At 29.9% G+C, this 22,318-nt stretch overlaps 1 protein-coding gene and 1 long non-coding RNA gene across 2 annotated transcripts; both read right to left on the bottom strand.

Annotated features, from left to right (window-relative positions):
• Positions 1-3,712: 3,712 nt before the first annotated feature.
• Positions 3,713-7,205, bottom strand: LOC145307239 (uncharacterized). The gene is made up of 4 exons (XR_013875360.1): positions 7,118-7,205; positions 6,132-6,230; positions 5,668-5,710; positions 3,713-5,038 (listed from the first exon to the last, which is right to left on the bottom strand). It is a non-coding gene; the product is annotated as an uncharacterized LOC145307239 (long non-coding RNA).
• A 175-nt stretch (positions 7,206-7,380) lies between these two features.
• LOC145306984 (uncharacterized) lies at positions 7,381-22,012 on the bottom strand. Its single transcript, XM_080149325.1, has 26 exons — positions 21,948-22,012; positions 21,465-21,506; positions 21,212-21,248; positions 20,325-20,396; positions 19,913-19,974; positions 19,684-19,782; positions 18,840-18,893; positions 18,104-18,161; positions 16,404-16,489; positions 15,973-16,009; positions 15,738-15,809; positions 14,626-14,693; positions 14,188-14,286; positions 13,928-13,987; positions 13,597-13,654; positions 13,326-13,422; positions 13,103-13,234; positions 12,837-12,874; positions 12,159-12,192; positions 11,983-12,016; positions 11,577-11,696; positions 9,359-9,457; positions 9,091-9,189; positions 8,818-8,916; positions 8,544-8,642; positions 7,381-7,484 (listed from the first exon to the last, which is right to left on the bottom strand). The coding sequence occupies exons 1-26, from the start codon at positions 22,000-22,002 to the stop codon at positions 7,381-7,383; spliced, it is 1,914 nt and encodes a 637-aa protein (XP_080005451.1). The 5' UTR covers positions 22,003-22,012.
• Between the last annotated feature and the right edge of the window lie 306 nt (positions 22,013-22,318).

Genomic DNA, 22,318 nt, shown 5'->3' with positions numbered 1-22,318 from the left:
AACCTCAAGACATTGTTAAAGCCTACCTGAAAAGTTAAATTATTCTGACCAACGTTTTTAAAGATTTTAAGCTTAAGATTCAAACAAATAGTGCCAACGCCCCTTAAGGTATAATGAAAACTTTGGAAACTGGCAGTTACTAGAAATATCAATCTAGATTTAATTAAAGTACCCAAAGTTCTGACAGACAGACACGTGCACAGACATCCTGTTACTTTTATATAAAGTTGCTTCACTCCTCCTAGTCTTTAGGGGAGTGTGAGGCACAGTTATAGAATCTTGACCACAAAGATTTTTTTATCCAATCTTAACAAGTGAGGTATTTTTGGAAAGAGGAATATATATAGAAAACGCCTTTGTAAATTAGAAAATGCATAATGGTCTACTGCATTATGAAAAACGCCTAATTGTTGATTTGAATTTATTTTGTTTAATAACTTAATAAAAAGAGTTTTTATGTGCAGCTTTGGTAATGAGTAAACCTAAAAGTGCATTTTAATCAATGATAGGGTTGAAAAAAGTTTTAACTTGTTTTATAGTTTTTGATCACTAATTTTATATCCATTTATCTGGTATGTATATCAAAATCAAAAAGAACTATTTTCTTTAGATTTTTATACTTTGCAAAAATGTCTTGATAAACCTTCCCTTGACCATAATGGTTCAGCACTTAGCAAGCTCTTTTAATACACACAGACAGACAGACACAATACACAGACATATACAAAGACTCAGAGATATCCTGTTACTTTTATATTAGTATACCTAGTATTGTTTTTTTTAACACATTTTTAAAAGCGAAGCTTTTCTATAATTAAGGTTGGTCCCTCTGTTTTCATTAATTTAGGTATGTTAGAATTGTCCCATTGATTTCAAACTTTGCTTGGTGATTTCTGTAGTTAGGTATGATTTAGAAAGTGAAGCAACTCTATAATTGTGTCAAGAATGTCTGTACGTCCATTTTGAACATGATTTTTAACTTTTTTAATGTTAGTGCGATATAATGATCCGATTAATCTGAGATTTGGAATTCCTTAGACAACAAAATACAATGTTATTAGCAAAGCATCTCTATAATGAAGTTCTCAAAAAGTAATTATGTCCTTAAATACAGTGTGTTTTTTTTTAAAGCAATTTTACCCCACTTATAGTTATCAGAATTTAATGATTAATGGCTCAAATAATCAACCTTTTGCAAGAATGGCTGCTAAACACTTCAAAGTTGAGATAAAGAGCTAAAAATGTATACAGATACTATTAGGGACATGTACTAGAACATATCAAAGTTTGAAGGTCATATCTCAACCAGGGAGGGAGTACAGCCCCCCCAAAGTTGACTACAGAAAATCCATTTTTTTAAGAAAAATGCGCTAAAACCATTTTTATATGTTGACACCTAAATTTTGAAATTTAGATTTTACTGTACTTTTTAAATAAAAACTGAAATATTTTTTTGTTGTTCTATTAATTGCCTTAAAAACAAAGAAAATAAGCCATTAATCATTAAATTCTGATAACTATAAGTGGGGTAAAATTGCTTTCAAAAAAGTTCTCATAAAAAAAAAACACACTGTATTATACTGCATTTAAGTATTTTTTCAACAAATTTACTCACAATTTTGTTTCAAATTTTATATATATATTCAGTTCTGACACTCTACAAGTGTTAATGTTTGTTTGTCATACCGTTTCAGAGCTTTGCTTTTGTGGATGTTGTCATCCTTGTTAATTATAGAAAAACAACTCTATAATGCAAAGAAATGTATTTTAAAAACATATTTATACAGAGAACAATTAATAATTCCTAAATTACCAATTGTGGCCAAATCATTATTCTACAATCTTTATATCAATTAATTCCGGGTCGGTAAAGCATGCCTGTGGTAATATCCAGGTTTATTTCTAACTCAAACCCAAATTTTATAATTTGGGGGCTAAATTAACAAAAATCTTAGAGGGAATTAAACTTTTTTATAACAAAAAAAACTAATTTTATAATAACACTTTAAAGAAATTTTATCCAAATTTAGCTACAGGCTTGCTTTGTACACAAATCAAATCAAAATATTTACAATAAGTATTCAAATCTATCTTTCAATCTATGATTATCATGAAATTTGAAAAAAAAATATTTCATTTTTTTAAGGAATTAAAAGTAGATTTGAATACTTATCAAAAATATATATAAACTTATATGCTAAATACAAGAGGGGGGTAAGTTTTGACACATTTGCAGAAACAGTGTGTATTAGGGTGGGCCCATTTCCCCCTTTTTTTTAGATTTTACTGTTATCATAAGTTGTGGCAGTAATATATGTGTATGTTAAGCCCCATTCAAGTTTCAAAAGTGACTTGGCTCTTATGGCTGCCTGCAAGCGGGTGTATAAAAAGTGCCCACCCCCTTATAAAACAAAAAATTTAAATTCCTTCAAATACAGGCATGTTGCATATCAAAATGACCGCATTGAAATGCTGATTACGAATCTGAAAACTGTTTTGAAAAATATTCCTCCTAGTTCGAATAAGATCTTATCAATTACCTAAAAACAGCTGATTTGTTAAAAATTGTTCATTTTAGTAGGTTATTTGAAAATCATTTTAGACTGAATCAATATTTTTCAAAACGGTTTTCAGATTTGTAATCAGCATTTCAATGCAGTCATTTTGATATGCAACATGCCAGTATTTGAAGAAATTTCAATTTTAGGTTTTATAGGGGGGCACATTTTATACCCCCCGCGCGCCTGTTGTTTTTGGATTAAAAAACATCTTTTAAGTTTCACAGGTTTTTATACTTGCATATTAACCCTTGCCTATGTCTACTTATGTGAAATTCCAAAATCGACCCACCCTAGTGTGTATAGGCTTTGTCTTTGGACAAAGAGGATAGGTTATTAGGGATCAAATCGTTCTTATTTGATAGATTTCCCCCAACTTTAGGATTTTTTTGATGGGCCTCCAGGTTCAGAAGCTGCAGGCCTCCAGGTGGTGTCTGGACAGGTAAATATAAAAATTAAATTTTTTTTTGAAGAGTTAAAGGTCAACTTATAAAACAAGATATGCATCTTTTTTCTTAAAGTATGTAAATAACATTGAAAAATATGCAGATTTTAAGTTTTATAAGTTGACCTCTAACTCTTACATTTTTATTTTTGCCTGTCCAGAGACCACCTGGAGGCCTGCAGCCCCTGAATCTGGAGGACTGCAGCTCCTGAACCTGGAGGCCTATAAAAAAAAATCTCAAAATTGGGGGAAATTTATCTTATAAGAATGATTTTATCTTTAATAACCTATCCTCTCTGTCCTAAGATAAAGCCTATACACACTGTTTACGCAAATGTGTCAAAACTTCCCCCCCTCTTATATTTAAAAGTTATAAATAGCGCAGCATTAAATAGACTATCTTTTCATAAATAATCTTTTAAAATTTCAATATCTTCAATACTTAAGTAGATTAAATAATGTTTCCTTTTTTGAAATCCTTCAATAAGAAAGTAAGATACAATCAACCTTATTGTTGGCTGTATGTTAGTTGGACAAACCTGACAACATTATTGACACCCTAGCTATAGAGTTGCAGCACTTCATATCATATTAAATATCTATAGTATTGTTTTATAGATCAAATAGTTAAAATTAATAAAAGTTTAATTACTTTAGCCAAAAAAGTAATAAATTCTTTAAATTTGGTTTTATAGATAAGATTGTAAGAATTTATAAAAAAAATGTGTTGAATTCCAATGGCCAACAAATAATAATAATTTTTTTTTTTAATTTGGACAATTTCTATAAAACAATACTAGATATGTATTTCCATCATGGTTTAGAACTTGTTTGAATACAGCTCAGATGAATTAGATTCTAAGCCATGATGGAAAAAGTTTACAAACATACATATAGGACAGTATAGAACATAACTAAAGAAAATAAAAGTAATTAAATATCATGAATATCCACACCTTACCAAAATCCAATCAAGAAATTTAAACAAGAAAAAAATCTAATTAGATAGTAAACTATTTCTCCCTCTAAAGTAAGTACATTAGATATTCAAAAAGCTACTTTTTTATATAATCATAAAAAAAAATTTATTCTTAAGTTTTTCAATTTACAGTGTGTTAGAAATAGTCAATGTTTAATCTTACTTAATTACTATCATTGATTAGATTAAAGGACGCCTGCAAGAAATAACACGCTTTAACTGCTGAAAGACTGCCACAAGAAGATCCAATACCCCAAATTATAAGCCTTCAGCTTCAATAACAAAAAAGTTCTAGGCATTTCAAAATAGCATTTGAAAGATTTCCAATGCTCATAAAAGAAAAAAACAATATTAAATTACGTTGCCTAGACATAAAATTATAACCTTATCTTTGTCAGAAACTTAGATTGCCTGTAACTGATTACATTTTTACAATAAAAACACCACATTTCATAGTCAAAATCTATGAAAAAAATTCGATTTAAATTGCATTTTTAAACAAAAATCGTAGCGGAAACAAAGGGGTAAACTAATACAAGCTTAGCTGTGATTGGTTGTTAAGCTGATTCAGCCTTCTGATTGGCTACAGTACATTCCGTACAATGCAAGTAAAACTTAATTTTTTTTAATGATTTTGACTATAAAAATGGGTATTTTTATTGTAAAAATATAATTAGTTACTGGAAACCTAAATTTATGACAAAAATAAGCTTATAATTTTGTTTCTAGGCCATGTAGTTTAATTTTAAAGTTTTCAACATGAGCATTGCAATTCTTTCAAAATTATCATTGTACATAAAATGTCATTTTAAAATGCCTAGAACTTTTTTGTTATAGAAGCTGAAGGCTTCAAATTTGGGGTATTTGGTCTACTTGTGGCAGTCTTTCAGCAGTTAAAGTGTGGTATTTCTTGCAGGCTTCCTTTAAGGGAGAGTATGTTGAATATTCATGAGAAGTTATTCAAATTTTTATGTATTAATCTTGGTAACTTTTATAGACACAGAGCAAAGGACTGTGATCAGGAAAGATTCTGCGAAAGGAAGATTCTGATCAGTCCTGAAATATTATTTATTTTATAACCTCTCTTGCATTTCCTAGAAGCTAAGGTTGAAGCAACTAGTTTATGTATAATAAAATAGATTAGTAAATTAATCAATTAAATTATTTTTTAAAAATTTTCTTAACTAATAACAAATAGATAAGTAGAATGATTAGGATGCAAATAATTAGAAAGCTAAGAGAGAAATATTTGATTAATGAATAAAAAAAGTATTTTTCACTATTGACCTTATACTATCTTTAATACAAAGTAAAATGATGTCTGTCTGTCTGTCCCTTAAGATCTCAATAACAACTGAACCGATCGGATTCTACTCTTCAGGGTATATACCTATTGGTCATGTGGTGGTTTAAAAATATTTTTTTGGGGGGTGAGACACCCCTGACCCCCCCCCTCCCAAAAAAAAATAAAAAAATTCCCCCCCCCCAAAAAAAAATAAAATTTCTTGGGAACACAATAGACTATGAGCAGCACCAGTAGTACTTTTTTTTTTATTAAAGGGTAAAGCTCCTAGAGGCTAGGGGCAAAGCTGCTAATTAAATTATATATTAGTTAAAATAGATATATCTGACATATAGATAGATATAAACTTTTTGATATATGCATAGATAAATAACCTACCAACCTTTATGTTGTAGATTATTATATCTCACTTCCTCTCTTGGCTCCTAAAAATATTATGTTTTTAAAAATTCATTTGAACTAGAACATTTATTGTTTATATGATACTAGAGTTTAAGAATAATGATACTAATTTTTAACCTTCAAAGAGTAATCTATAAACCTTCATATCCTTTACTAGACGGACGGACGGATGTCCGTTTGGACAGACAGACATCAAACTACTTTGTATTATTGATATAAATGTTTATGCTTTTAATAGACTGTTAATTCATATAATACATATTTTGACTGTATATACTGCTACATAATAAAATAATATTATTGTATTTTGTTTCTTTTCTTTTTTTGTGATCATTTACTTACTGATCAAAATGTTTTTTTTTTTATTTTCTGAAATTTAGATAGACAGACACATAATACTATATAAGAATAATCAAATTATATTTATAGATTAATTTAGCTTACCAAGTCCCCTAAGTATTTCTGCTACTTTAGCTTTTCTGGTTTTCTTTTCTTCAGAGTCCCATAAACTTTTTTTAAGAGTCCCATCTAGAGCTGTTTTACCTAGAAATTTGATAATTTATTAGACATGTAAATGATATGACTGTAGATCAAATCTGCAATACAAATGGGGCATTAAAGAATAAAAGTCAAGAAGATGAATATTGAATATAAAAAACTAAAGTCTCCTTTACAAGGAGCTTCTTTTCATAAAGTATAAAGGAAATACATCTCTCAGAGGTGTGTACTAGGGTTTGAAGGGGGATAATCATTTAGAATATATTTTAGAAAATAAAAATTTTTAAGTTGAAGGGCGAAGGAAACAAAATAAGACAGAACAACTTATATCAAACAGGGGACATGCACATTTTTTTTGGGAGCTGAGGTGTTAGGAGGACCCTTTCCCCCAAACAAATTAAAAATGCAGAAAGGGGTCTGACTTTTAAGAGTTAAGTTTTAAAGGAAAAGCGCATCACAATTGGCAAGGAAATACATAATGTAAGTTAAAGAGATTTAGTAAATAATTTTTTACCCTGTAAAAGAGGGTTTGTGATTGTTTTATATTCATTATCATGGATATTATTTCCACCCTCCCAAAGATATAGATAGATAGATAGATAGATAGATAGATAGATAGATAGATAGATAGATAGATAGATAGATAGATAGATAGATAGATAGATAAATAGATAGATAGATAGATAGATAGATAGATAGATAGATAGATAGATAGATAGACAGATAGATATATAGATAGATAGATAGATATATAAATAGATAGATAAATAGATAGATAGGTAGATTGATAAATTGTGTAATTTAGAGTAGAATTATAGATACACAGGGAAATAAATATAGAAAAGTATAATTTTGTAATATATGTATAGTAAGTTAGATAGATAGATGTATGTGATGGAAATATAGTGTTATAATAATATTATGTAACTAACCAAATATATTCTTGGCATTGATATCAGCTCCATGTTGTATTAAGAGCTTCACAACATCAGTACGTCCATACTTTGCTGCCCAGATAAGACTTGTCCCTCCTAGAAATAAATATATTAGATTTATTATATTGTGTAGTTTAGAGTAGAATTATAGATACACAGGGAAATATAAATAGAAAAGTATAATTTTGTAATATATGTATAGTAAGATAGATAGATAGATATATATGATGTAAATATATTATTATTATAATATTATGTAACTAACCATTATTATCCTTGGCGTTGATGTCAGCTCCATGTTCTAATAAGAACCTCACAACATCAGTATGTCCAGAATATGCTGCCCAGATAAGACTGGATTGTCCTAGATATAAATATATTAGATTTATTATATATTGTGTAGTTTAGAGTACAATTATAGATACACAGGGAAATAAATATAGAAAAGTATAATTTTGTAATATATGTATATTAAGATAGATAGATAAATAGATATTTATATGATAGAAATAAAGTATTAACCCTTAACGGTCGGGGGGGGGGCGTTGAACGCCCCCCCCTCCGGTTTTTTCTATCTCATTTTCTGTGTGTGAAAGATAAAGAGCCCAAACTGCTTGACTTTTTAAGTTTGGGTATGACACATAACTGAGAGTTGAAATTTTTTGAATATCTCCATCCTGGCGGGCACAGGATGCCAGCAAACCTGGCAGGGTCATTCAGGTAAAGATCAAAAATATTTTTTTGACTTAAACAAAGCATTTTACCTTACCAAAATACTAAAATATCCTCTAGTAGTACATTCTTATATTAAATACAGGTGTTCAAGTCAATTTCAGGTTCCAGGTATGATCCTGCAGGTCCTGATCCTCCAGGTCTCCAGAAATCTTTAAAAGGCTCCTGTGGCCGCAATTTTTGACTTAGAGACTTCAAATTTTAAACTTAAGCTTTTCTTACATGTCTACATAATGTATTAAAATTTCATAAAGATCCGCCGCCGTTTTCCCGCCGACCGCCGACTGCGGCAGCTGGCAGCTGTTAAGTACAGCTGCGGCCGCTGAAATTTATGTTTTGATATTTCAAACATAAAATTTACATAAAAATAAACATTTTCTGCAAAAAAAATTTTCTTCTAGCTTCAAAAATAAAAAAATTACAGCCGTTTGAAATTTTTAAGTAAAAAAGGACCTAAAAACAAAGGTTGTTAAATAAAAGGGTGAAGGAAGCGAAAATTGACCTTGACTTACTTAAGGTCGAAAATTCATCATAACACAGGGGACTTGCACAAAAATTTTTAGCCCTCTAGCACTAATAGGAACTGAGATAATAGGGGGGGGCGTTGAACGCCCCCCCCCCCGACTGATTAAGGTGCGGCAAGGGGCCCGACTGTAAAGGGTTAATATAATAATAATATTATGTAACTAACCATATTTATGCTTGGCATTGATATAAGCTCCATGTTGTATCAAGAGCTTTACAACATTAGAGTGTCCTTTCCATGCTGCCAACATAAGACTTGTATATCCTAGATAGATATAAATATATTAGATTTATTATATATTGTTTAATTTAGAGAAGAATTATAGATACACAGGGAGCTATATATAGAAGAGTATAATTTTGTAATACATGTATAGTAAGATAGATAGATAGATATATCTGATGGAAATATAGTATTATAATAATATTATGTAACTAACCCCATGTATCCTTGGCGTTGATATCAGCTCCATGTTCTAATAAGAGCTGCACAACTTTAGAGTGTCCTTTCTGTGCTGCACCCATAAGACTTGTATATCCTAGATAGATATAAATATATTAGATTTATTATATATTGTTTAATTTAGAGAAGAATTATAGATACACAGGGAGCTATATATAGAAGAGTATAATTTTGTAATATATGTATAGTAAGATAGATAGATAGATATATGTGATGGAAATATAGTATTATAATAATATTATATACTAACCAGATACATCCTTGGCGTTGATATCAGCTCCATGTTCTAATAAGAGCCTCACAACTTCAGAGTGTCCATCCCTTGCTGCCCAGATAAGACTGGTCCGTCCTAGATATAAATATATTAGATTTATTATATTGTTTAGTTTAGAGTAGAGTTAGAGATACACAGGGAAATATATATAGAAAAATATAATTTTGTAATATATGTATAGTAAGATAGTTAAATAGATATATGTGATGGAAATATAGAATTATAATAATATTATGTAACTAACCACTATTAGCCGTGGCGTTGATATCAGCTCCATGTTCTAATAGGAGCTGCACAACTTCATAGTGTCCTTTCTCTGCTGCCCAGATAAGACTTGTATATCCTAGATATAAATATATTAGATTTATTACATTGTGTAGTTTAGAATAGATTTATAGATACACAGAGAAATAGAAAAGTAATAAGTATATGTTCGTGGATAAGTTGGGTAAATTAACTAACCATGATTATTTGTAGCTTTTATTTCAAAGTTTTCAGTTAATTTTGTTGTTACCTCAATGTACTTAAAATATTTACCCAACACCCCCCCCCCTCTACTACTAATATTTCAAAATTAAATTGAAAAAATGAAGGTTAGCCATAACTCTTGTATTAAATGTCTGCAGAGGATTCCTAAAACTGAAGGTCCTACCATCAGGGAGTAAGGGAGGGGACAATGGGCAATTAATTCAATTTAAGATCGATCACTGAAAAGCAATGAAAACCAGATTTATCAAGAAAATATTACCAAAATCGTAAAGGGATCATGGTAACCTAATTTAGAACAAAATTAGTTCTAAGAAAAAAATCATTTACTTGAAAATTAGATTATCAATACATCACAATGTAGTAAACATTCTGAATAAATCACTAGAAAAATCTTGTTTAGAACTACCTCAACCCTTCTCATATATTTTTAACTGACACCTAAATTCAATCGGTTCTTAGATTGTATAATACATAAATATCACAGTAGAGTTTCTATACATGAAATGACATTTTCTTTTGGAAAAAATATTTATAAAAACCGGCCATTAATAACAAATTTTTCGGTCTGCATATTCAAAACTAGCTCAGCTAGTTAGCAGGGCATTGATGCGCAAGTACCCAAAGTCAGCCAAAATCTGCTGTATTTGTGCACATTCCCATTAAGCAAGTACCCAAAGTCTGAGACTCCTAAAAATTGAATATTTGATCCATTGTCCCCTCCCTTACTCCCTGCCTAACCATACAGGGCTAACCTATAAAAACTAACCAAACAGGAGACCAAAAATTAAAAAAAACTAACTCAAAACCAACCCCCTCTCTTATATTCAATTACATAAAAATGGTTGGATTAAGTGGTCCCAGAGGCAATTTTGGGAAACTACTGAAATTTAATTCTTTGATATTTTATTTCAACTAGTTCTAGAGTAATAAGTTTTGGTATTTTACTTAACCCTTTACAGTCGGGCCACTTGCCGCACCTTAATCGGTCGGGGGGGGGGGGGGGGCATTCAACGCCCCCCCTAATTATCTCAGTTCCTATTAGATCTAGAGGGCTAATTTTTTTTGTGCAAGTCCCCTGTTTTATAATGAATTTCCGACCTTTTATAAGTCTAAGTCAATTTTCGCTTCCTTCACCCTTTTATTTAACAACCTTTGTTTTTAGGTCTTTTTTTATTTAAAAATTTCAAACAGCTGTAATTTTCTTATTTTTGAAGCTAGAAGAAAATTTTTTTCCCAGAAAATGTTTATTTTTATGTAGATTTTACATTAGAAATATCAAAATATAAATTTCAGCGGCCGCAGCTGTACTTGGCAGCTGCCAGCCGCCGCAGTCGGCGGCCGGCAGGAAAACGGCGGCGGATCTTCATGAAATTTTAATACGTTATGTAGACATGTAAGAAAAGCTTAAGTTTAAAATTTGAAGTCTCTAAGTCAAAAATTGCGGCCACAGGAGCCTTTTAAAGATTTCTGGAGACCTGGAGGATTAGGACCTGCAGGATCATACCTGGAACCTGAAAGTGACTTGAACACCTGTATTTTATATAAGGATGTACTACTAGAGGATTTTTTAATATTTTGGTATGATAAAATGCTTTGTTTTAGTCAAAAAAATATTTTTGCTCTTTACCTGGATGACCCTGCCAGGTTTGCTAACATCCTGTGCCCGCCAGGATGGAGACATTCAAAAAATTCCAACTTTCAGTTATGTGTCATACCCATACTTAAAAAGTCAAGCAGTTTGGGCTCTTTATCTTTCACACACAGAAAATGAGATAGAAAAAACCGGATGGGGGGGCGTTCAACGCCCCCCCCCCATACCGTTAAGGGTTAAATGTAAAGACTGAGTTAAAGGAAGATATTGATGTAGGATGGTCAGTTAATTTACTTACACTAATATGTGTCTCAATAACTTATGGACAAAAGAATGGACATGCAGATACAGATATTAGAGGTTAAAAATGTTAGTAACTTACCTTTTTTATCCTTTAAATTGACATCAGCACCATTGGATATATAATACTTTACTTTCTCAAATAATCCTGCCTTGGATGCATCAAGAAGATTGCCAAGATTTATTTTTTCATTCAACAGATCTAAATATTTATAATTAAAAAATATTGTTCGTTACTTTAGGATAAGTTAATTTTAGAAAGATCTCATTATTATCCCCTTTGGATTTTTTTCAATTAGGAATATTGTGGTAACAACCCCCTTCACCCCTACCCCCCCCCCCTCCACCTCCCCCCCAAAAAAATATTAATCAGGCTCTCAGCACAAAAAAAATTTTAAAATCTTGTAAAAATGTATAAAAAATGATGTAAATGATGTAAATGATATTCATGGTACCAAAAAAAGACAAATATAATTTGCACTGTTAACCTGTTATAATGTTCTTGTATTCTTCGTACTTCTCCTGAAATAATTAAGTTGGTTTATAATATTTATTTTCTTTGGTATTTAATAGGAATATGATAAATTAGTAAATGTTTCAATCAAAACTTATCTACACCTTAATTTAGTAAAAATCATTTCATTAAAAATAAAGTAAATCTTACATTCATTTCATCAGTCACATTACAGTTATAGGCTCTGAAAGAAAAATAAAAGATAAAATTACAAATAATCTGATTTTTAAAAGAGTTATGACTGAGAAAAAATTTCATGGAATATTTATAATACTGTTCTACTTTTCTAAAGTAATATGTAATAAGTTTTAAAAATCTTAATTTCATCCATTTTTAATTAAAATGTGTACAGCTGTAGAATTGACAATTTGTCAACACTGAAAATATCTAACTTCATATGTCTAAAACAATTTTTGTCCCATTTAGCATAAATGGATTTTTTACATTCCGAGGCATTAAATGATGGAGTGATAGCCCCAGGGAAATTAGAATGACTTTGTTTTTGTTTGTTGAACCATTCCTTTAAATTTTAAGTTGTAAACATTTACTTGTTTCTTTTGGATTTTTCAATTTTGGTTCCTGTGACATGTGTACAGAGAATGTGTCAAACATTTGGTAACAATCATTAAAAGTTATTTTGTCAAATTAATTATTTAAAGTTGGACCTCTTTGCTCACCTTAATTGGTTGGGGGTAGCAGATGTTCCCCTGATATTTCAGCTTGTTATACAATTTTATGTATGTCCCCTGTATGAATTTCCAACTACAAGTCAGTCAAAGTCATAATTTGCTTTTTTCACTCTCTAATATATTTCTAAAAAAAACCTACCTTGATATCTCAACCACATCCACTGGAGATAGGTGGCTCTGAAAATAGGCTTGTTTAAGCTTTAAAGATATTATTTAAGGTCAGTGTAAGTTGGCTGGTCTCAAGAAGGTTTAGACTATAAGGCAAGCATTAATTTTAACTTACATGCTGGAAAGGTCTCTGATATAAACAAAACAAACTCTTTTGAAACAAAATAACTTTTTAAATGCTTATAAATAGAGTATAGATATAAAATATTCATAATCAGACTAAAAATAAAAACTCACAGGATATTGTTTGAGCAAATCAGTGTCTTTGAAGTAGGTTCTAAAAGGCTCCTTGACAATAATACAAACAGTCCCCATTTTGCATCCTAGGCTTTCTGTATAATGGGTGATGGAGAAGTAGTCGTAAGGAGTCTAAAAAAATTTTAATGAAAAAAACAAGATTTTGAATAATAGATTTTGAAGACTAATGAAAAGAAGACAAAAAATTTATTAAAATAACTACCCCATTTGTTTCATTATATTTTGTTCTTATAGTCATTGTTTTTCCTATATTTTCAACAAATTCCTTCTTTATTTCAACAAATTGGTCGCGATCAGGTCTAAATATAAATCATTAAAATTTAAATGTCATCTAGGAAGATGTATTATACCAGAATTTGGAGTACTTTATCACTATTTGAAAACGTATATAATTTTATCCATTCGCTTACAAAAGTAGACAATAAAAATAAAAAGTTTTAATAAAACATTACAATTTAAAACAAACTTTTTACCTATTTTGCTCATGTACAAACCCAAGAACATGCACCAATTCATGCAATATGATTCTACCTAAGAATATACATTTAACTTTTGAGTTAAGAAAAAAAACATTTTTTAAAGCTAAAGAAAAAATAGAAATCTCTTCTAAAGTAATTGAATTATTTGTCTAGATAGATATTATTGAAAAACATTTTATCCATCATGTATCATTTCATCTAAAAGAAAATACCAACAGTAGTTCTTTTTGACCTAATGTAAAGAAAATCAAAGAATTTCTTAGCCTTTATTTAAAGATCCAGATTCTATCCTAACTTGCTACTTTAGCTGACAGTTTATTATAACCTTCTTCACCAAAGCAGCCAGGCTCTCCAAGATTTAGTCCACTGTATGGATGATTATATCCTAAAATTTTCCAATATTAAGTCTATATTGTAATATAAGATTGACATTCATTATCTTAGAAAATTTAATTAACTCTTAAAGACCAGACCCTTGGTAAGACCTTGTAACATATTATTCCCTCCAAAACCTCTATGAATATTTTGAAGATTGTAAGGAAAATTTTATAATAAATTAATAGTTTTTTTCTGGTTAAAAATTACCAATTGAACCAAAGCATTCATATTTATTCTGTTTGTGAATTTTCAACTCTTGTGTAAATGTCTGGTTTGCCAATTCTTTATCAATGAATTGTATGCAACCTAAATTAAACAACTATTGATGATATCCATCCAAATTTTGCTTATTATGATTTTGTTTCTATAAAAATTTTGAACATTTAGAATATTAATGATTAACAACAACAAAAGAAGAGCATATAAATCAATAAAAACAATTTATTTATTTGGTGTAATTTTTGCTGAACAGACAATTTTTTAAAATGTACAATGCACTATGGCCCACTTTGTGTGTTAATGTCAGTCAATCAAAGTTTTATAAGATAGCAAACAATTAAATTGAAACATAGTACTATGGAACCAAAATAAATATTTATGTATAAATGACTATATGGTTTTTATAGTATCAATTTAAAATTTTACCTTTAGGTAATTGATCCTCTATTATTTTCATTTTTGACTTTATTAGGTTCTTCTCATTATCTGTATACCTAGGTAAATAATTATGCAAACAAATGTTTCTACCAGTAAGAAATTTTTTGTTTGAATGCTTACTAGTTTATTTTCTTCATATTAATGGAATAAAAATGTTTGGCAGCATATTATTTAACTTTTTGAGCTTATTCATTATTATCCCATAAAACAGCCTGTAGTGGGCTGCCAAATATATTCAATTGTCTAAGTTCAAATATTAAGGAAGAAATAAGCATCTTATAAACAATAGCAGAGACTGAGAAGGTAAGATTGTTATTATCAAACATTAACATTATCTTAATTGTAATATCTCAAAAATCTCTTTTTAATCTCTCTGTCCTCTACAAGTTGTTAATCAATTGAGCAGGGGGAATTTTCAACCAAATTTTGTAACCCCTATTTAATCAAATAGAGCTAGAGAGCTAAAAAAAATTTAATATATAGAAGTTACAGTGCCATTGCAATTTAGCCCACTTAGGATTCAATCTACAATATTCAGACCAGTGAGATGTAACTCAACAGAATTCAGCCCACTTGGGATTCAATTTATGGAATACGTCCCAAACCGGATTTAAAACACAGAATACAGCCCAGGTGAGAAATTGCTTTGGATCCTTAGAACCTGAATCAAATAAAACTGCATCCTGAAATTCCTCAGGTATTTGAAACACCCTTGTAAGAGGGTTTGGTCACAGGATTTGTAGGCTCTCCTCTTGGCATGGCCTTTGACATTAAAGGTGTGTTGTATCCATGCTTGTTGCTGCCTTGGTGCACTCATCAGACTGAATCTTCTTGATCATTGAATAATGATTGCCTGGGTGGGAGTGTCATTTCTTTTTTCGTCCATAAACTTCCCCATTAAAGGTTTTAAAAATTGCAGGACATTTGTATTTGGACCCATCTTTGCCTCCTCTTCTCCCCTTGAATTCCTTGTTGGCTGAATTCAGTTGGGCTGAATCCAGCTTGGCTGAATTCAGTGGGGTGAATCCTTTGTTTGGGCTGAATTCCAATGGAACCATTAATAAACTTTTTTATTATCTTTTATTGGTTTATATTTTTACCTTCTTCCATAATCCCATTCATCCATAAATTGGAATGGTATAGTGCCATTATACCATCTGTAACTTGTATTCCTATAAAAGAAATATTAACCTTATTCATGGGGGGCTCCAAAATTTCTTAGATTTCAATAAAACAAAAAATGGTATTTGAAAATTTAGTACATTGTACATACAACTAAAATGAAGGCAAAACAACCTTGTATTCCCTGATTTATTTCTATAAAATTAATCTTACCTGACAGCACTATAACCAGAATCATAATCAAGATCACCTATTTCATTAAAGCAATAAATTATGTTGTGAGCAAAACATCATATAAATTAATATTTACAGGGGCTTATTAATCAGATTTATTGTGATAAAAAAATTTTACTATTTGACAAAATTTGCACACATTTATATAAATGCACATTGTTTTTTGTATTAGATAAAAAGTAAATGATTAAAAAGTTAAAGGACATTTATGGCTAGAAGTAGTCATGGAATCAAAATGATGCTAAATTACTTTTATTTAAGTCATTCAATTAGCTAAATATCATGGAGGAGGCAAAACTTATAATCCTTAGTAATAAATCAAATAGCTAGATTATAAAAAAAAACAAAAAATAATAGATATCAAATATATTGTTTTGAAAATTCATTAAAAATAATTTATTAGTAATAACCTAATGATAAATCATCATAGTCCTGAAACTCATCTTGTCCAAAGTTATTTTCATCACTTCCAGCACTTTCATTACTACTTTCATTTCTAAATGTTTTAAGAATTAATTATTATAAATCCAATTATAAAATCATTAAATATTTAGCAATGAAATAAATGAATATGGACTATAAACATCTGTTCTTTGATATGATTTTTGTATACAATCCAAAATTTGAATGCTACTTCACTGAATTGGTTATGGTAGCCCTTACAGATTGGGGGGGGGGGGGGGTCATAATGAAGCGGCTAAGGAGTGGCCTGACTGCTATGACTAGAAAAAGTAATTTTCTCTAAAGATACACATGAACCACCAGAAAATTTTTTTACATCTTTATCTGTAACAAAAGCCGAGATAGAGGGGGTGGGGTCAATATGCTCCCCCCCCCATCTATTAAGGTGGGAATTGGGGCCCGATCTGTAAGGGTTAAATGATAGGATAAATAGAATTTATTATTCTTATTTCATATTGCTGGAGAGTTGGGTTACTTTCTTTCATTCCAGTGCATTTGATTTTATTAATTTTAACTTCTAAACAATATTATGACAAAACTTTGAACATGAATGTTAAACAATCTAAAGGGTGTGCATAAAAAAATTCAGACCTTTTTAAAATTTAAGATTGCGCGGCTTGTGTTAATAGTAGAAAAACGTTATGCATACCATTAGAACAGTTATGAAGTCTATTTTTTGAAAATATAAAAACGATTTCTATGCTACGTCTAATTTAGGAGCTATGTAGTAAAATGTCCCAATTGGCTTTAAACTTGACTTGCGAGTAAATCATTAAAGATTAAATTAAAGGGTATGCAAATAAAAATGCGTACATTTTTAAAATTCTATTTGCTCAGCTTGTGTTAATAGTAGAAAAACGTTATGCATACCATTAGAACCGCTGTGAAGTCTATTTTTTGAAAATATAAAAACAATTCCTGTGCTACGTATAATTTATGAGCTATGTGGTAGAATGTCCCTACTGAATTAAAACTTGACTTGCGAGTAAATCATTAAAGATTAAATTTTTCCACTTTTCTCACATTTATAAAGCTCCTAAACTAAAAATAGCACAAAAATCGTACTTATATTTCCAAAAAATAGTGCTTATGACGGTTCCAACGACATACATAGCATTTTTCTACTATTCACACAAGCCGAGCAGTTTGAATTTTAAAAATGTCCGCATTTTTGCACACACTTTCTTTTTATCTTTAATGATTTACTCTCAAGTCAAGTTTTAAGTCAGTTGGGACATTCTTCTACGTAGCTCCTAAACTAAAAGTAGAACAGTAATGGTTCTTATATTTCCACAAAATAGACTTCATTGCGGTTTTAATGGTATGCATAACGTTGTTCTACTATCAACACAAGCTGGGCAATTTGATTTTTAAAATGTACATATTTTTTTATATACTTTAATCTTTAATGATTTACTCGCAAGTCAAGTTTTAAGGCAGTTGGGACATTTTACCACATCACTCCTAAACTATGCGTAGCACAGGAATCGTTTTTATATTTCCAAAAAATAAACTTCATAGCAGTTCTATTGGTATGCATAACATTTTCTATTATTAACACAAGCCACGCAATCTAAATTTTAAAAAGGTCTGCATTTTTTTTTGCACACCCTTTATAACCATTGTTCTTAACCGTATTAAGAAGTACCTTATTTGTTTTGGTCCAAGTCCTATAACCTTTAGAAGTTCTTGCAACATTGAAGGTCCTGACATTTAAATTAGTTTAGAATTAAAAGATTTTATCAGTGCAATTAAAATATCATTTATAAATAATAATTTTAAAACAACTTTATTAACCCTTACAGATCGGGGGGGGGGGTCATATTGACCCCCCCCCCTCTATTTTTTCAATGTCATTTTTTTTGTAGGTATGATAGAGAGTTGTGACTTCATGACTTTTTAAGCTTAGTAATTATACGTCAACAAGAGTTGATTTTATTAGGATATCTGGTCTGTGTCGGTCGTGGTGTCCGGTCAAAGTCGGTTGGGTAGCACCAAAATTTAAAAAAAATTCTAAATAAATCTCAATTTCTACATTATGACTTTGTATGTAAGGTAGAAACCTAAATTTTTTTTGGTGAACGAGAAAAGTGGTGTTATGACCGTTTGACCACACCCTGACCGACTTTATGACCGATTTTTGTCCAGCTTTTACTACAGACATATATCATGAATATTGTGGCTTCTATTACAGCTAGAGACCTATAAATTTTTTTAGTAAATCCTTGAGCAATAATTAACAGATAAAAATATTAATCTGTAACAGAAGCCGAGATAGAGGGGGGGGTCAATATGACCCCCCCCCCCCGATCTATTAAGGTGGGAATAGGGGCCTGATCTGTAAGGGTTAAATAATATAATTTTTTTTAAGTTTAAAAAATCACCATTGGACTGAAAACAGGCTGGGTGTCCAAGTGTCATAGATGCATTACATTGACCTAAAATAATATATTTATAAAAGATATGTTAGTACAATGACAAATTTACCAGAGGACAAACATACTAGAGGGACATCTCTAAAGTTTTTTTTGATTAGGAGATTTTATTTAAATATTTAAAGACTATTTTTATTATGAAAATTAATGTTGGACAAAAAATCTATCTAGGTGAAACAAATGTTTATATAATTAAATATTATAAAGCGACCTAGGCCATCTCAGTCAAATCAAGAATGTTTATAAGGGTGATTCACTGATGGACATTTTTATAAAAAACAATTGTTGGAGATATGCACATGATTAAATTAGAAAGGCAAAAGAAAAATATTACATTCAAAAATTCATTCCAGTTATACATAAATTATATTACACACTACTTAAAATTATGCAGTCATTCTAATTCTAAGGATCTTTTACTCTTAGAGTTTAAACTTTGTTTGCAACAAAATAAGCAATTCTATATTGTAACCTAGACTATATGAAAGAAACTTAAAAATCCTAGAGTAACTTAAACCCTACTAGTATTTTGTTCCTTTGAAAGTCTTTACAAAATAGTAACAATGTGTAAGACTATATCTCTCTCTTAATTAATGCAAATTTTTAAATTTTTAAAAAACTTACTTTACCATCCAGAAAACTTTGCATATTTGTCCCTTAAAAGTTTTAAGTTTGACCTAAAAGTATTTGTTGCACAATTGTGAGTGTACTGATATTTTCTGTGTATGACTTGATTTCTTAAATAATTTGGAAAGTTTAATCTTTAAAAAACTGTATCAATCCATCTACTTACTTTTCCATCCAGAACACTTCATTGAGATATCTTTCTTGTCAAAAAACAAACAGTTGCCACAATCTTTCATATCCTCCACTTCAACAAACTTAATGGTGTCTGAAAATTTAAATATTAATTAAAAGAATTAAGGCTAATATGAAGTAAATAAATTTTGTAATAAATATAAAGTTTATGTTTATTATAAAATCAAGATTATGATCTATCACCAGTGAACAAAAAACAAAACCTTGAAGAGCTTCTATTAGTTCCATTTGCTTTTTAACAAATGTTTTTTCCTCATCTGAATAACTACAAAGAAAAAATTTAGATAAAAAAGGACAAATAAAAGGGATGTACAAACTTTTTAAATTTGATATTATTGAGAAATAAAATATTACATTTAATGATAGCATATTGGGAAGGAATACTTCACAAGATCTTATTATGGTGCATTTCTAAACTAAATCTTTCTCAATAGTTGTGCATGGTATTATGACAACCAACCCTTTAGTTGCATGACCTTTCTCTGTGCATGGTATTGAGTTGCACCTTTTATTGATCAAGACATTCCCCCTATTCCAACTATTCATGACACACATCTGATTCAGCTGCAGATTTAGTGTCAAATTTACACTCTTTATTTGCCACATTAACTTTACCTCCGACCATATCCATGTTCATCCATAAACATATACATCACTTTTCCGTCAGACAACAAAGTTGTGTTGGACCTATAATAAATGTCTAACTTAAAGGAAGCCTGCAAGAATTACACCATTCAAACTGCTGAAAATAAGGTAGACCCTACAAATTTTTTGCCTCTCATTCCAGTTGTGTGGAATGTAGAGTTTTTTTCTTTCAAATAGCACAGATATGTTATATTGGAATATCAACCATTATCTTTTTCTAGAACTGTTTTACAGATACAGCAGTTTTTGCCAACAATTGGTTTGTGCCAACAATGTGTTCATAACTATTTTAAATATCTTTTATAGAGAAAATGAAATTTTTTACTGATTTTTACTTTTTACAGTGGGTGGTTGGTGGGAAAATAGTGTAGCTGTAAATGTATTATGTAGACATGTTAAAAAGCTTAAGCTTAAAATTTTAAATCATAAATTGCAGTCACAGGAGGCTTTAAAGATTTCTGGAGACCTGAAGGATTGTACCTGGAACCTGAAATTGACCTGAACACCTATACTTTATATGGATTTACTACTAAAAGATATTTTAGAATTTGGTAAGATAAAATGCTTTGTTTAAGTCAAAAATAAGTTTTGCTCTTTTAATGTATGGATGGTTTGCTGGCATCCTGTGCCTGCCAGGATGGAGATATTCAAAAAATTCCAAATCTAGGAATACCATATTTAAAAAGTCACAATATAAGATTTTATATGATTTTTGGAATAATGATTCCTATTACAACAATAAGAATATTATAAGGAGAGCATTTCTATAATCAAGTCCTAAAATGTAAGTATGCCCTTTAGACAGAGTCCTGTATCTAACAGTTTTGCAACAAATTTACAAGCATAAAACATATCACCTTGTACAGTTTTCAGGTAAATCAGGAATCAGAGAATCTAAGATTTGAAAGAAATTAAATTATTATTTTTTATATTTTTGCTGAAAAATAATAAGTTCTTAACTTTTGTTTTCATAAATACTTTTTATATATCTAGTCAATGATGTGTAAAAAAAACTGTTTATTTGAAAATTTAATTCAAAGCAGAATAAGAAAGCTTTTAACTTAGGTTTAATTTGAACAAGTTAAACTTTCTAGTTTATAAACTAAAAACCTGTTCTGATTGGAGTTTTCTTGGAAGCAAGAACATTTCCTCCTAAAATTCATAAAGATAAGTGTATATTTAATCCTAAAGTAAAATCCTCTCCCATCCTCTCCATTTCTTAACAATTCAAATTACAGCCAAAATGTTTTTATATTTCTAAAATAAAATTGACATAGAAGACATTTTCTGGAAATATTTTTTGAGCTTATAAAATAAAATAATTCTACAGTAATTATTTATCTAAGGAATTTTTTATCAAACTTAACAAAATATTTTAGCCTTCGAGTTTTAATAGGATTTGGGATAATAAAGGTGAGCATTTAACACCCCCCCCCCCTTGACCAATTAAGGTGCAAAAGGGGTCACACTTTCAATAGTTAAAACCTAAAAATGTTGTTATTTTTACCATTTAAGATATTACACTTTCCTAATTACAGACCAAACATGACAAACGTAGTCATGAAGTAACTTTGCTACTCAAATTATACAAACCTTGGTACAAGAGTAAGCATATTATGTTAACCCAAAGTGGGTGAAACTGTTTCATAGTTTTTTTTTCTTCTGAAATAATATAAAAAGTGACATATCAACTCAATTTAATATCAAATCAAAATTTCTACAGTAACTCAATGTCAAACAGCAAGCCACCTTTATAACATAAACAAATAATTGTAATATGTTCTTCAAAAATTTTTATACCAAACCCCCCCCCCCCCACCCAAATAATTAATTGTAACATTAGAACATGAATATATTATATACTTTTATATAAAAGTAATATTTTGTCTATGTCTATGTTTACCAAACCTCTGAACCAATATGATTCTCCTTTACAATTCATAAGTACTCTCTCATAGGCACAT

The sequence above is a fragment of the Acartia tonsa genome, chromosome 15, assembly GCF_053477335.1.
Source record: "Acartia tonsa isolate MP-2025a chromosome 15, ASM5347733v1, whole genome shotgun sequence".
In the NCBI taxonomy this organism is placed as follows: domain Eukaryota; kingdom Metazoa; phylum Arthropoda; class Copepoda; order Calanoida; family Acartiidae; genus Acartia; species Acartia tonsa.
The sequence above is the reverse complement of the archived record's forward strand: the minus strand, read 5'-3'. Positions and strand labels throughout refer to the sequence as shown.

Coding starts and splice junctions, on each gene's coding strand:
- LOC145306984 (XM_080149325.1), bottom strand. CDS start 22,002: ATGAAACAGTTTCACCCACTTTGGGTTAACATAATATGCTTACTCTTG. Junction 12,875..13,102: donor ATTTGCTCAAACAATATCCT/GTGAGTTTTTAT, acceptor GCCTATTTTCAG/AGCCACCTATCTCCAGTGGA. Junction 9,458..11,576: donor CAATTTAAAGGATAAAAAAG/GTAAGTTACTAA, acceptor ATTTATATCTAG/GATATACAAGTCTTATCTGG.